The sequence below is a fragment of the Vespa crabro genome, chromosome 11 (assembly GCF_910589235.1).
Source record: "Vespa crabro chromosome 11, iyVesCrab1.2, whole genome shotgun sequence".
In the NCBI taxonomy this organism is placed as follows: Eukaryota; Metazoa; Arthropoda; class Insecta; order Hymenoptera; family Vespidae; genus Vespa; species Vespa crabro.
Genome location: NC_060965.1, coordinates 5,515,367 through 5,532,024, shown reverse-complemented (window position 1 = coordinate 5,532,024; position 16,658 = coordinate 5,515,367). Strand labels below are relative to the sequence as shown.

Here is a 16,658-nt window from a genome sequence, read left to right as displayed (position 1 = left end):
ATATAGAGCAGAATTTTGTTCATTAGTATTAAACAATTATTATTCACGTAAGTTGTATACTTGAAACAATTAAAATGATTTCATTTATAATATAATAGTCTCAATTGACAAAAATATTTTTTTAAAAATAACATTTGATTTTGTCTTGAATTAAGAATAGAATTTTAATCATAAGTAAAAATTTTGATTTATAAAAAAAAAAGAAGCTTGAACATTTATATCGCATTTCCAAGATCTGGAAAATATTATAATAATAAAATCGATATAACTCTGTTGCTTTTAAGAATCATACGAACAATTTTCCTTGAATTCCATCAAAAGTCACGGTCATTTCTTACAAATCGCTATTTCCTTTTGCATATGCATATATATACATATATATATATATATTTATCAGCGCATGCGAAAACCTCTTGGAAAAAAATCATGCGATGATATTGATTAGGAACAAAACTTTTTTACAATTTACTGCAATTACATTAATATTTTTTTTTCCTTGCAGAGTATAATTTCAAAATTTCATAAAATATAAGAAAATAAATTTTTATCGTGCAACACGTCAGTTTTTAGATTTTCAGGACCGTACGTTGCTCTTAACCTAACGTCGTTGATTTCAAAGGGTGCTGCACCTTTAATAATATTTTTCTAGATATGTTATATACAGGATGTTAAAAAAGAAATGTTTCAAATAAAAATGACACATAATATGGGATAAGATCATTTTTAATCGTCGATAAGAAATTATTTGATAAAAACGTTCATTATGGAATCGTTATTAATTTTTTGTGTCTATTAACACGTTATACATCAGATTCTATTACTTTTTAATAATATTTTATTTGTCTCATGTATACGATGATAAGAAACAAGTGAGTTACTTTGCTAATGCAAAAAATACAAAGTTATTTATGAATAATTAATTTTTCCAACTAACGTTAATTAAGCGCTTTGTATTAAATTGAGTGACTACTATATACCTTAAAAATTTTTTTTAACACCCTATATACGTTGCGGGTAAAGGTACATCAAGTCATAACGTTCCTAGAAAGTATCGATCGTTTCGCAAGTTGAGCTTTCTTTGGTCCGTGTTGACGTCATTCGCAGAATATGATTGGTCGACGCTGAACCCGAAGTTTTCCTATTGGTCGACAGACCGGTATAAGCGATGCTTTCACGGTAACCGGCTTCAGTTGTGTTGTTACTCACTCACTGTACACTTGGTAAGTACCTTTCAACAAAAGACATATTTCATTTCCTCATTATTTCATTACTTCGTTTTTCACGATTAATTTATAATTTATTATATAAAACAATCAAACAAAAGAAAACAAACAATAATAACAACATCAACCATAACAATAACAATAACAACAACAACAACAACAACAAGAACAACAAATTGCATGAATTCATATTCATATTCATAGTTTTACGAGAATCAAATTAATTCGACTTTATTATACCTGTTTGATAAAAGAGCTGTCAAATGATAAGATGACCTTGAAACATAATATTTCTTAACTAGCAAGATTAAAGTCATATAACATGCGAATAGAAAAAGATATGTTTCTTTATTTTTTGGCATTTGATAAAAGAAAAAAAGAAAAAAAGAAAAAAAAAGAATAAACAAACAAAAAAAAAACAAGATATTGGGAATAGGAAAATTACACTAAAGAAGTAAGACCTTGGTGACATATGTCTTTTTATTTCTTGCCATATCTAAATAATATAACGTGACAAAAAGATCGATGTCTCATGCCATTTCTAACAGTAATTACGGAACCCTTTTGTGTATAGCCAACGCACACATATGCATGTGTGTAAACATATATTTATCTATAGATATATTTCCATGCAAACAAATTTTATTGATCGTTCAACAATTTGAAAAAAAAAAAGAAAGTAAAATAAGAAAAATAATAAATGAAGTACATTCTATCGTTTACAATTATCGAGCTGCACATTCGTACAACGTATTTCAAGTTCTTGATAAGGAAATATATAAAAGAAAAAAAAAAAAGAAAGAAAAAAGAAAAGGTAAGAAGATAATATCAAAACAATTCAATAATTTCTATTATCTCTTGACAAGGATGTAAAAATTCTAAGTTGATGCAATCCAGTAAGCTGAAGCTGCAGTGCATATGCGCGAACGCACCAGAAAGACCGCATCGATTTGCTAGGAATAGACAGACAAAGAAAGGGAAATATAGACAGACAGACAGACAGACAGAGAGAGAAAGAGAGAAGGAGAGAGAGAGAGAGAGAGAGAGAGAGAAAGAGAAAGAGAGAGGAGAGAGAGATTGCACAAATATGAAACAAATTTTGTCCATTGAAAGAAGACACAAAAATATCGTTCGGAAGAGTCGATAATTTATACATGAAAATATACGTGAATAGTTTGACATTGAACTTGAACTAGTTATAATCTAAATTATCCACAAATGGAACTATAGTAGCTCCAACATTGTTAATATATATAAATATATATATCCGAGTAATATTTTTTCTTTTCTGTTTTATTTACTTTTTTTTTTTTTGTTTTTTTGCTTATTCGTTCATTTTTTATTTATCACGAATCTAGTTTGACTTTTTTTCTGAAGATAAGATGAATAATAAATGTTTTTTATTTCGTTTAGTTCATTTACTTCCTGTTAACATTTCCGGTATTAGCAAGTGTCTAATCAATATAATAGCACTATATCATATTAGTTTTATCCTTATATGCGCAAGGATAGATCAGAGACTGCGCGTCACAGAGAACACTTTCTATTACCATTAGAAAGGACAAGCTTTGAATATTCAAATATCTCAAGGACTTCTATCGATCTTCATCAGGTTATAAGTTTATAACCTTCTGATATTTCATTGTGTTTTGTTAAATGTAAATATTTCTTACCTTCCTTTTTTCGACGCTTCGTCGCATTATCCTACAAATTATCCTAATTGATTAAACTATGCATAGTCATTCCTTAATTACGACACAATATTATAAAATTTATATTTTACATTTAACATTATTGAAATTTACAATTAATTAATTAATCCGAAATAATTAAATAAATTAATAAATTCTAATCAGTTGTAAAGTTTCATATTGCACATTTCATATTCATGTTTAAAATTTGATTATTTTGCATCCGTTAATCATTTTTTTTAATCATTTACCAATCATTTGACATAAGAATACACATACATATGTGCATAATAAAATAAAGAGTGGCCGAATTATAAACGCTGATGAACTTTCGGCATTCTTATGCTATTGTCTATTTTATTGCTTGTATAAATATATTAGTATTATAAATAAAGTCGACAGTTACCATGATGACGTTGTATAACCGTATATGCGAATTGAACTTTAGAATAGAAATCATTGATCGAAGGTCACTTCAGTGGTTTTCAACCTTTGCAAATATTAAATCTCATCATATATATAATTCTTTCATACAATTTTATTATTTTTATAATATTATGGTTTCTAATATAACAGGATCATAATGATCGTTATTGCAAATATAAATTTTTTTTTATCGATTTGATCAATCAAAGATTATCGTTTTAGACACGATTGAGAGTCACTGTTAGCTGTTATATACGTAAGATAAAAGATGAAAGTTAAGAAGGAAAAATACCAAGTTTTTTAACGGTAAATTAAAACCAAATCAAGCGTTGATCTTCGTTTATGAGGTCAACATAAAAGAAATTAAATTTACTCAAAAATAAGTTCAAAACGAGATCATTGACTGATATTAAATCTGAATGGACTTTGAACTTGGCTTCTTTCTTTTCTTTCTTTTTTTTATTTTCTTTTGCGAATCAGCCAGTCGGCTGATGCTGAAAATATTTTTATTGTTCGCGTTTTTTCTTTTTTTTTTTTTCAATGATGTTTCGACCATAAATTTTTCTTATTAAAAAGATACGAATTATGACTAAAAAGAAAATTACTTATTCATATTATATGCATGTATTGTTAATTAATTTCAAATACTTTCATTTTTATATAATTTACACATATTTTATTTTCATAGATAACTTTAATTACAATTTGAAAAAAAAAATATTTTTTGTTTAAATAAATAAGAAAAGGTAATTAGAAAATAAAAATAAAAATAATCTAATAAAGATACACCGTTAATATATAAAATATATTATCAACGTTATTTCTATTACTTACAATCAGAGAATTTCAAAGTAACAATAAAAAATGTTTAATACTTTTAATTACTACTTTCTCGACGCTCGAACGTTTTCAAGATCAATGATTCGTGAAATCGCGAACTTGGACTTGATTAATCGATAACACTTCCACACGTGTAGGATTATACGTCTCAGTTGTTTCATGCCACTGCAATTTATTAACTTTATCAATTCTTTTTATCTAGATATCTGGATAAAAAATAAATTTATTATTATAGAGATTGATTAAAGAATGATTAAAAATAGAAATTTTTATCAATGATCGATTATTACAGAGATAATTAAATAAAAAGAGAAGGAGAGAGAGGGAGAGAAAGAGAGATAAAAAGAGAGAGAGAGAGAGAAAGAGATAAAGAGATAGAGATAGAGCATTCTCCATTTCCGTCATTCTAATTGGCTCATTTCCAAAAGTCATTCTATTTTCAAGCCTAATAGTCAGAAAACCATGTTTTATACCATGCAAGTTCGGGTTACATCTCGTTAGCATGTCAGTTTATTAATTAACGTGAGATAGTTATAATATGAATCATTAAAAAATTGAAAAACCCGGAAACTCGTATATCGCAAAACTTAAAATTAATTCGTAATACATCGATACATTATAGGCAAATTTATCATTGTATAAATTGACAATATATAATGATTCTCAAGTTAATCTTTAAAAATAATATTATATTAATCATGAATTAAAAAACTTTCGTATTATAAGACAACGTTAATTTTGCAATAATATTATATTGTTCATTAATATCGTCTTATATCATTTAAGATTAACAATGGCATGATATAAAAAGAAAATTGGCATTAATGTGTATATAGAATATAAGTCAAAAAAAAAATCTATTTTTTGTTTATACAGGAGAATAGTATGTATAAAGTACTTAACAACAAGGAAATCAAACACGAGTGCTCGCAGTCGAGAGGACTGCACGCTTATCCTGATCACTTCAGGGAACCTAAAGAGTTTTATCTCTAAAAAAACCCACTATCCCATTCATGAACATCTGAAGTTTCTTGTCCTCTGGTAGGACCACCTTGTATATAGTGTACATAAGATCGCTTGTCTAATCAAATCGGAGTTCAACACCGGACGAGTCGAATTGCTACGAAGGAAAATAATTGAAGAGACGTCACGCGGGTTTGAAAAAAAAGAAGAAGAAAAAGAAAAAAGAACAATAAAAGAAGAAAATAAAGTGTAAACAATCGCACAATAATCTTTGTCATCGGCAACAAAGCACGCAAAGTATCAACAATTAATTCGATCGATATATCACTTTTTTTCTCCCACACATTTCCCTGCCTACTCTTCGATAGAGTTCGAAAGATAAAAGGTCAAAGAGAATAAAAAAAAAAAAAAAAAAAAAAAGAAAGAAGAGACAAAAAGGATAACATCATGAAGCAAGGATCATCGGAAGATTTGAATATTGGTTTGAAGCTATTGACAGCTGGCACTGCGGCTTGCATTGCTGATTTAGCTACGTTTCCTTTGGACACGGCCAAAGTCAGAATGCAGGTACATATACAATTTAATTTTTATTTATTATTGTATAACAAAACTTACGACCATCAAAACAAATTTAATTTTATATTTCTTATTATAATATCAATACTAATTATTTAATTTAAATAATATCTTAATTCAATAATGTATTAAATACATTAATTATTTTATTATTTGTCATAGAATATTATTATTTGTATATATGCATATATATATAATTATTAAAATAATTTTATATATTTGTGTTATTTATTATTAACGTTAATACATTGAATTGTTAAAAATTTTCAATGAATTGATTTTTGTACGAAATTAATTTTTAAATGAATTTTTTTCCTTTTTTCTTTTTTGTCAGATCGCTGGCGAAGGACGAACTATATTGCTGGCATCGACGGAAGGTCCGATGCTAGCAATGAGAGCGAGTCAGCCAGGACTTTTGGAGACAATGGGGAACATCGTCAGGGTTGAAGGAGCAAGGTACGTTGTCTAAGATCCTATTCATAATTTTCACTTGATTAAAAGGGGGTAGGTAAAATGATTCAATTTATATATATATATATAAATATATATATATATATAAATATATATATATACTATATATTTATTTATCATATAATAAATGCGATATATAAACTAGCCGACCATTTTGTTTCGTAATTCGATCGACTCTTATATTTATCGTTTAAACGATCAAGTCGTTAATTTAACTCGCTGCATTTACGGCCTATTCGCCGATAAAAAAAAAAATAAAAAGAAAAGGAAAAATGAATTTAAAAGAAAAAAAAAAGAAAAAATATATAATTCTCTCGCTTTAATGAAAATAATACAAGAATTTTGAAAATTTCTCGAGTCGATGGCTCGTAGACGTTCAAAGCTTTTCAATTATCGTTGGAATACGATCGATCCCTTCGTTACTGCCAAGTTCCACAAACGGTCTAATTATACTAATTATTAATGTCATTACATAAATTTCTTACTTTGCAAAGACGTTCATTTTTTTTATTTTAATCATCATCATATTCGAAGGAAAAAAGAATACGGTAAAAATTTAATTAACAAATAAAATATAGAATTTCTTTGTAGATTTATTTTTATCAAATTATTATTATAGTGTTACTATAGTTAGGCCGAGTGTGCATGAAGAGAGAATAATTATTATAATTGGTAGCAACGACGGAGATCGATTCGAAGTTAATTTGAAACAAAATATAAAAAAAAAAAAGAAAAAAGAGAAAAAAAAGAACAATTGCGAGCTTCGATCGGCAAATTACAAAGTACTCGAAAATGATAATGCTCGTCGACTCGTTCGATCGCTTTTTTCTTCGATTTAAGTTATCCGTTTTTTTTGTTTTTTTTTTTTTTTCAATATTCATTTCTTTTTAAACTCTTATTAAACCTCTTAAACCTCTCTGTTCATGTGCCAACAACGAGTGTTCCTCTTTAATATCTATGAAAAATCTAATCAATTGTTTGATAACAATATGATACAAAAAAAATCAAAGAGAATGAAAACGACTAGGAACGACATTTATTGGCACTCTTTTTGATAATGTTCGTTCGATTATTCCTTCACGCGAAAGTTGCTTTTTCATGATTACAGAATGTAATTTTTTCTTTTTTATTATAAATGCAAGTTAAAAAAGAAACGCACAAAATTTACAGTATAAATCATTTATTATTTACAATACAAATGTATTATGATTAAATTGTTAATAGAGATGAGTAATGTTAATTCGACTATTAATTATTATTATAATTTTTGGCGAACAATTTAGGAATGAAATTCGTTTAAAATGAAATATAGATAACGTAGCAATTTTATATTCTCTCTTTCTTTTTTTTTTCTTTTCTTAAAAAAAAAAAAAAAAGAAAAAAAAGCAACTCTCGCCCGATCGAACAAACGCATGAAATTCTACATTTTGGATTCTTTGCTGTGCTGTTCTTTTCTTTGCCGTTTCATTCTTTTCTTTTCTTTTCTTTTCTTTTCTTTTCTTTTCCTTCCTTTTTTATTTCAAATCTCGCACGTACTCTTTTTCTGTGAGTTATATTTATTTTGCCTAACTGCAGTTTACTTTTGCGAATGCCAGACCGGCATTCTTTTCTTCCTTGGTTGAGCTTTCAACGCGTTTTGCTCTTATACGAGACAAGTTAGTCCAGCTCTCGGCACAAGCTCTCTCTCGATGATACCACGCGGCTCTCGGGCCGTCCTCTTTTCTCTCGCGTACGTCCACCTAGTTCTTCTAATAATAATAATAGTCGTAATAAAATATAAAAAGAAAAAGAAATCATAGAGAAAAAAAAAAGAAAATAATATACAATAAGTAAATTATCAATTAATAATTGTTTCGTTACATTGGCTTTAATATGAGAATTAATATTTAGCATTGTGTTAAAATAGTGTATATAATTTTTTTCTAACAAAAAAAGAAATAATATATATATATATAAATATATATCATTAATACTAGATTTATATTAAATTATGTTCCTTTTTTTCCATTATAATTGATTACGTTAATTGAAATTGATTACGCTGATCAAAATTAAATGCTCAACAATAATAATTATTTCTTAACGGAGACTCTGTAGATCTAGTATTTAAAAAAAAAAAAAAAAGAAAAAAGTCAAAGAAAAAGAGTAATTAAATAAAATAACATGATAATAAGAAAAAAAAAAAAGAAAAAAGAAAATAAGACAATAAAGAAAGATAGAATAAAGAAAAGATAGTCGAATGTGCGAATAACATTTTTCCTGCCTAATTTTATCTATTTTGAAAAAGAAAAATTTGCGAATTTTAATAAAAAAAAAAAAAAAAAAAAATAAATAAATATATAAATAAAATGAAAAAAAAAGAAGAAAAAAGAAAATAAGGGAGATGTGGGTTTATAAAAGAAAATAATACAAATAAAAGGGACATAGGTAGACAAAATGAGAGAAAGAGAGAGAGAGAGAGAGACAGAGAGAGAGAGAGAGAGAGAGAGAGAGACAGACAGACAGAGACAGTGAGAGAGAGAGAGAGAGAGGGAGAGGGAGAGGGAGAGAGAGAGAGAAAAGAGAGACGAAAGGAAAAAATCACATTTTTCACACCCGGGGAAACGTTTGAGGGTAAATTTTGAGGGCGGTGAGCTTGAGCGAGGGTGGTTACAGGAGCCTGTACGGAGGTCTGTCCGCGGGACTCCAGAGACAGATGTGTTTCGCCAGCGTACGGTTGGGCCTCTACGACAGCGTGAAGTCACTCTACGCTGGAATCATCGACGGTACATCCAACAAACTCCTAACTTTTGATATATAATTCTTACGAGGGTGCGCAAACGCGCACGCCTAAGTACGTACGGGTACTACATCTTCATCTCCATCATTTAACAAACACTAACACGTATACAAATACAAACAAACAAATATACATACATACATACATACATACATACACATACACATACACATACATACACAATCGAACATATACCAATCACGTATAAATTAATATTAGGTGTGTTACAAACTAATTGAGTTTATTTGATATGATGAAGTAAGGTATTAATTCGAATGAATTAGAAACAAATGGTTTCTAATAAATTTGGTCTCGTGAAATTATTTTTCTCGTTTTTACGAAATCCATTAGATTTTCGTGTTAATTAATTAATATTTTTGATTCGTTTTAATATATAATGGATATGCAATGATAAATATGGATAGAACTATATGGTAATATAATACATTGCAATTAATTTTATTTAATTATTGTCGATTTATTAAAATCAATTAATCGAAATCTTTTGATGTCTCAATTAAATCTTGATTTCGTTTTCATTGATTGAAATAAATATTTATTGATTACGAAAAGAAATAATTTTTTGAGTCAAATTTATTAGAACATATTTCTTCACTATGTATATAAATATTACAAAACTATGAGATAAAGCTCAAATATTTTTTACACACACACACACACACATACATACTGCATTACAAAGACAAATATTTATGATAACAATACTATATATTTGATCTGCTACAACAGTCTACTCTATTATGCTACTCTAATTGATTGATTAATTAATTAAATAAATTAATTCTTCCTGTCAAAGGATAATAAATTTATTGTCTCACATGATTGAAAATATACGTATATACACGACATATATGCATCGAAAGAGAAAGAGAGAGAGAGAGAGAGAGAGAGAGAGAAAGAGAGAGAGAGAGAGAGAGGGAGAGAGAGAGAGAGAGAGAGATGAAAAAATTAATATATAAATTGCTTATATAATATATCGCGAGCATTGAATTTCTCGAAAAGAGAAATTTCGTCACATCGTCGTCGTTGTCTTCGTCACATCGTCGTCTTTCTCTTCGTCAAAAAGGAGAACGAATTTATTAAAAAAAAAAAAAAAAATAAGCGAAAGAGGGAGGGAGTTGTCGATGGTAGGAAAGAAAAAAAAAATTATCTTATCAAACTATATCGTACGTTTTTTTTTTTTTTATAAATCCTACTTGATTCTAATCAAATAATATTGAATTGATTTAATCCTAATTTACGTTTTTTCAAATGAATTCACGTACGAATAATCTAAATCTTATCACTTTAATTATTCTCGCATAAAATTGACACAAAATTTTTATCAGTTCAATTAAATTAATCGAATTGTTCATATCGTTGAAAAAAAAGAGAAAAAACAAAAAAAAAAGAAAAAAAAAAGTAAAAAGATCGTCGGTTTATCTCTACGGTCGAAGATTCTCTTTTCTCGTTAACATCATTTCAAACATTCGACGCGTGTTCACGGAATTTTTTTAATTGACTCGAAGCAAAAAAAAAAAGAAAAAAAAAAGGAAAAAGAATAAAAAGAAAAGAAAAAAAAGAAGACAGACAAATTCATCAACAAATAGAAACATGTTAGTAATCTAATTGATTAACATTATTAACTAAATCCTCTGACTTTAACTAATGATCAAACAACTGCATAGAAAATTGAAGAGAAAAAAAAAAAAGAAAGAAAATAGTTGTAAAACGCGAATGATGCGTACACTAAATCCTAATATCTCTATGTCCTTTAACATGTATTTTGAGGGTTTTTTTTTCTTCTTCTCTTCTTTAAATTCGTTCACCAAAAAAACATTTGCGTTCCTCGCAATATAAGATTTCTCATTGTAGGAAATTTCTTTACCGACAGGAAATAACAGGAGCGGTTCGATGAACATTGGTGTTCGTGTTATGGCCGGTATCACAACCGGTGCTTTGGCAGTGCTCTTTGCTCAACCGACTGACGTCGTTAAGGTTCGTCTTCAAGCCGGTAACAATGGACGATCATCAGTAAGATACAGCTCAACTCTTCAGGCTTATAAAAATATTGCCAGTGTCGAAGGAACTCGAGGTCTTTGGAAAGGTATTTTTTTCAATTGACTATCTTTTTCCAAATTTAACACGTTTTTTAAATTTTAAAGTTATACGAGAGAACGAACACATTTTTCTTTACTATTTTAATTAAACATTTGTAAAAAAATTTGCTTCAAGAATTGAACAAGTTAGACTGATACCTTAAGCAGTCCAAAAAAGTAAAATGCGAAAGAATTTTAATTTGAATTTTGCTCCATGCTATAATCAAGGATCTTAGCTTCGTTCATGAAAATTTACAATTATATCACGTTTATATAATAAAAGCATGTTGAAAAAGTAATAATTAAAACTATTCAATAGAAATAGTCTAATAAATAAGAAAGGAAAATTAATAAATGATAAATAATTAAAAAAAATCATTACTTGTTTCCTTCTTTTAAAAGGTACCATGCCAAACATCTCCCGGAACGTTATTGTAAACGTTGCTGAGATCGTTTGCTACGACATCATCAAGGACATGATCATTGGCTCTGGTTATCTTCGAGATGGTATCCCTTGTCATTTATCGGCCGCCACAGCTGCTGGACTTTGCACCACTCTAGCTGCTAGCCCAGTCGACGTCGTTAAAACTCGCTATATGAACAGCTCACCTGGCGAATACAAGGGTGCAGTTGAATGTGCAGTCAAAATGTTCGTTCAGGAAGGGCCCGCTGCTTTTTACAAGGGTTTCGTCCCAAGCTTTACACGATTGGTATCATGGAACATCATGCTTTGGGTCACCTACGAGCAAATCAAGAAACATGCGAAGAAAATTTACGGCCACGAATAAATAAATCGTCTTATCTTGACAAAGACAAGACGATTTAATTTAATCCTTTAAAATATCATAAAATTATGAGATTCGAGTCGATTGCCATTGATGTGGAGATTGATAATGTAGTTTGAATTATCGTTGTTTCTTGCACCACTTTCTGTGGTATATTCTCCTATTAGCATGAGTGTCATTGTTCTTATAGAATTCGGCGTTGCTTCTTGTTCTATATCGACTCTCCACTATCAATTGACTATCGTACTTTTTCTCTTGCTAAACTCATCATCCTAATCTTCTTCACTTTATTCTTAATATAATTTCTTTGTTTAAATATATACCGATCGTACGTAATGGAATATTTCATATGGTCAAATTCAAAATTAATATCAATCGAAAATTTAATTGACTTCCTTGCGAAATTAATTATATAATTCTTTCTTATTTCGTTAGAAAAATTGTTGTATACTATTAAATGCTGATAAATACTAAATTCCGTCATTTTTTGCTCGCGAAAATTCGATCAGAATAATTTCTTTTTCGTTTATTATATATATGCGTGTGTGTGTGTGGTTAAATTACTAAAATTGAAATGATTTTTAACATATTTATTCGGACATACGTACGATCGTCGCAAAATCTGTCGGATTTTAGGCACTAATATATGCATAAATTTTGGCTATTGGTCGGCTTTAGAAATTTCTAGGAAAATTCAAGTGCCAGCGAAAGATAGGATTTAACGATAAACGTTACACATTGTTACGCGCCATAAAGACAATAATATTCTGTCATTATTTTGATATATTTGCCAATCCTATCGTGACCGTGAAATATAGGAATTTTCACGTTTGAAAATTTCAGTCGTGTCGATCGATGAGTTCTTAAAATGTCATCGCGAACGATCTATTTTGTCTCTTATTGAATTAAGAATATGTAAAGCAATCTAGTTTTCGTCAATTAATCTTCATACAGGGGCACAATTTTTCTTAGATTCTCGATCGTGGATTTTCTATAGTTCGAATTCTAAAAGATAAGTTATCGACTATTCGTCGTTGTCTAGTTTCCTACATTATCGATCGATAATAAACTGCTTTATCGAGTGTAAGTACATATGCAAAAAAATAGAAGCGTTTATCGATTACATATTTAATTGAGATCAATAACATATCTCTTTCTCATTGGCGCGCAGTATATTTAAATATACAAATATTTTTTATCGATCGAGATAAAGAATTTCTTGAAAGTATAATATTACATAGTATATTGATTTTAATATTTCGTAGTATTTTTTATCATATTGTTCATTTATTTATTTTTTCTTTTTTTTTTTTTTTTTTTAATATCGATTAAGTATAGATCGAAAAACCGTGCTTATTGCTTTTTCCAAGCCATTGAAGATTTTCGTAGCGATTGATGATTATTTTCATGATTAGCGTTCGATGACAAAGTATAAATCGATTTTAGTAAGTCGAAAAAAAAAAGAAACGAAAACAAAAGAAAAATTGCTACTTATTTAATTGCCACCTGCTTTAAACAAATCTTATCTTTAACGCCAAACATTATTTCTCTGATCACGTATATTTAATGATAGATCGCTGGCCGAACTATCCTTTTTCTTCTGAGCGTATGCATGAATTTGAAAAAAGAAGCACAAAAAAAGGAAAAAAGGAAGAAACTCTTCGAATTCTTATCTTACCTTTAGGTCGCTCGCTTTTATTCGTGTATAACTTGCCGTTTTTCGCATTCTCGCAAATCCGATATTCACGAATAATATCTATAGCGTGATTATTAGTAATCATTTTTCAAAAATGTCCATGTTTAATATTCTTTTTTTTTTTTATAAATCTCTATTTATAAAAAATGTCTCTTTTGCATGCACGTGTACGACATAGCGCGCGTTAGATATATATACATTTTTTTTTTATTTTTTTTTTTTATTATCACTTTGGACGCGTAATTAACGTGAGCACGAACAGGAAAAAAAAAAAGGAAAAATATATCTATAACTATATTAATAATAATCGTTATACCGTAGAGCACTATCATGTATACCGCTTGTATTAAAGCAATTAACACAATAATAACCAGAATTTGTTACACTTGGTAACAAGCGAGTGATGTTCTCTGTATAATATTCGTGCGATCTTATTCATATTAAGGCGAATGAGAAACAATTTAACCAAAAAAGAAAAGAAAAAAAAAACAAAAAAAAAACAAATAAAAAAAAGAAAACAAAAAATCCAAAAAAAAAAGAAAAGGGAAATTAAACAATTTTTTTCGGAATGACGTTGAGTATATAACAACACACGATTTATTACCTAAATAGAATAGTCATCGTTCCACGTAATCCTAGGATTCGACTTGACGTTTGGATTCATTTCATGGTTTTTTGTTTTTTTCTTTATTTTTCACTTATATTTCATTTTATTATTATTTTATTATTATTATTATTATTTTTTTTTTTTCTATTAAATTTATCACATGTAAGTATCTGATAGCGAGGTACAGCGAGAGAATGCGAGAGTGCGAGCGATCATCTTCATGTTATTCTAGTACTCAAAGTAGATTAGATGTTTTAGCTAATCGCATGTACGTTATCCATTATATTTGAAAATTCCTACCAAAGATATTGTCAAATAATTTGTTCATTCGAACAATCATTATGTACTTTTACTTTCGATTAACTCTCGTAGACTTAATATAATTGGATTGTTCTTCGTGTTTGATTCAATATATTAATTGGCTGTGATTTGTCAAATAAGATTTTAATGAATCACATTTTTTTAAATGACATAGAAAAATCGTAAAAAAGAGGATAATGTTAGTGTAACACGAAGAATATTCCATTTTTAAATTCTGGTTCCGAGATATTTGAGTTCGATTTTCTTCAGGAAAAAAAAAAAAGAAAAATAGAAAAAGGAAAAAGGAAAAAATTATTGTAAATTCATCAATAACATCGTAACGTAAGATGTTCTGATTTTTTTCTTTTTTTTTTTTTTTTTTTTTTTTTTTTTTTAATTTAAATAATGTAAAGGATAAAACAAACCAATCCTTTCTATTTATTTCTCATCATTATCTTTTTTCTTGTGATTTTGTTGATACTTAATATAACAAACTTATCTCGCCTAGAATGTAGATAGTAAATAAGTTGTAAACGATTTTAACCATTTGTTACGATTTTTCAATAAATCTTTTTCACAAAAATAATAACTTCGTGTGTGCCCGGATTCGGAACCAGAATCAGCGTATATTCCAAACATCAACGGTTAATAAATTTATCTTCTGACAAGTAAATGTTCGATTCGCAAATCTTCCAAACTGAGATGGAAAGAGAATCTTTAGGTCTCCAAATCAGACTCGTCCGAATCACAACTGGAGGATACATCGTCCTCCATGCATCCTGATTCTTCAGGTATCGTTTCTCCCATTGGAATTCTACAAAAAAACAGACAAAAGAAAGGGGAAACGAATTAATGAAATATCCTATGACAAATAGTTTAGAAACAAACACAAGTACTAGTTCGAAAGATTAATTAAAAGTGATTAGTTGTTATAGGCCAGTCAATCAAATTAGATAGATCCCAAAATGAAGCTTTTCATCTTCTTTAGATCCTAAAGCGAATTCTTGTTAGAAAACAAAAAAACAAAAAAAAAAGAAAAAAAAGAGAAAGAAATAAAGAAAGAAAAAGATAAAAAGAAAAAAAAACAAGCATACATAAACGTGCATCATCACGATTTTCAATCGATAATTACATTTCCCTTCGCTAAGGAATCCCACTGATATGATGTATGGCAAGTTTGTCCTGAATGCATTTAGGCTTTCTTCTCATTTTTCGTTGGATACATTTTCGTTGACAGCAGGACTCTTCGATGTATCTGTGTTCAACAACAATCTGATCCCTCATAATCTCATCTAACTCGATCGACAGTAATAAGTTTTAAATATCTAATTCATAAAATTGCGACAGACATTGGCTAAATCTATTTTCTCAAATCTGTTATTGAGTCAAATAACAAATATATTATAATTATAATAATGTAAGAAGAAATGTTAGCATGGAACTATTAGATCGTAATCTTAGTTTTCATATATATATATTTTTTTTTATTTATTTATTTATTTATTATTATTTTTTTTTTCATTGCATTGATTGAATCAAATCGATATTATTAAGAAATTTCTTTTAACATTGAACTATCAATATGGAGTTCAGATTGTTACTTTTCATTATTCTCTTTGTCTTTTGCTTTTATTAAATTGAATTAAATTAATACATATAATAAAAATTTTATTAGAAAAAAAAAATTTCGGCCGTTTCGGTAATAATATAGAAATAATATATATATATATATATATATATATATATATATATATATATATATATATATATATATATATATCGATTTATTAAACGACACTTACTTGTCAACATTCCAATCTTCGTCAGCATCTTTCATCATAGCTAATGCCTGACAAAAGTCTTGTCCAATAGCTTTCAAATGATTTGTATCAAGATGTAATCCAGCGAGGACACCTTGATCACATCCGCAGAAGCTACTCTCCATCGTGTAACTTCTGTTAATGAGATAATGAATTCGTTAATTAAATGATACTTTCGATGTGTGCAATCAGTTAGGAAAACTTTCAAGTAACAGGTAATTATATCGATAGGGTTTCGAATACATAACAGAGAGAAGAAGGAGCAAAAGCTTGTTCGGCAAGCTCGGAGTCTGATCGGTAGAATCGTGAATTCGACCTTGGTCGACCCCACACGTAGACTCATTGCGAGTCAGATCGTTTCTCAAGATGCGATCGGTACTTA

General features: G+C 28.6%; 2 protein-coding genes across 10 annotated transcripts in view; one reads left to right on the top strand and one right to left on the bottom strand.

Moving 5' to 3' along the window:
• The first annotated feature begins 1,104 nt into the window (after positions 1-1,104).
• LOC124428191 (mitochondrial uncoupling protein 2-like) lies at positions 1,105-14,460 on the top strand. Its single transcript, XM_046971990.1, has 6 exons — positions 1,105-1,220; positions 5,057-5,710; positions 6,054-6,175; positions 8,846-8,955; positions 10,864-11,076; positions 11,471-14,460. The coding sequence occupies exons 2-6, from the start codon at positions 5,591-5,593 to the stop codon at positions 11,854-11,856; spliced, it is 951 nt and encodes a 316-aa protein (XP_046827946.1). The 5' UTR covers positions 1,105-1,220; positions 5,057-5,590; the 3' UTR covers positions 11,857-14,460.
• A 360-nt stretch (positions 14,461-14,820) lies between these two features.
• Positions 14,821-16,658, bottom strand: part of LOC124428189 (cytosolic carboxypeptidase 1-like) — a 35,566-nt gene continuing 33,728 nt past the window's right edge. For 7 of the 9 annotated variants that reach the window (XM_046971975.1, XM_046971977.1, XM_046971982.1 and 4 more), the window contains 2 exons: positions 16,259-16,411; positions 14,821-15,711 (listed from right to left, as the gene is read on the bottom strand). In XM_046971975.1, coding sequence (XP_046827931.1) covers positions 15,600-15,711; positions 16,259-16,411 — 265 coding nt within the window. In that variant the 3' untranslated portion in view covers positions 14,821-15,599. The remainder of the gene's footprint in view (positions 15,712-16,258; positions 16,412-16,658) is intronic. The other 2 variants (XM_046971976.1, XM_046971978.1) reach the window with 2 other exon arrangements.

What these genes read in the sequence shown, in the direction of transcription:
- LOC124428191 (XM_046971990.1), top strand. Translation starts at nt 5,591, where the DNA reads ATGAAGCAAGGATCATCGGAAGATTTGAATATTGGTTTGAAGCTATTG. An exon ending in CGGCCAAAGTCAGAATGCAG is followed by an intron (nt 5,711 to 6,053) that starts GTACATATACAA and finishes CTTTTTTGTCAG; the next exon opens with ATCGCTGGCGAAGGACGAAC. An exon ending in CTACGCTGGAATCATCGACG is followed by an intron (nt 8,956 to 10,863) that starts GTACATCCAACA and finishes CTTTACCGACAG; the next exon opens with GAAATAACAGGAGCGGTTCG.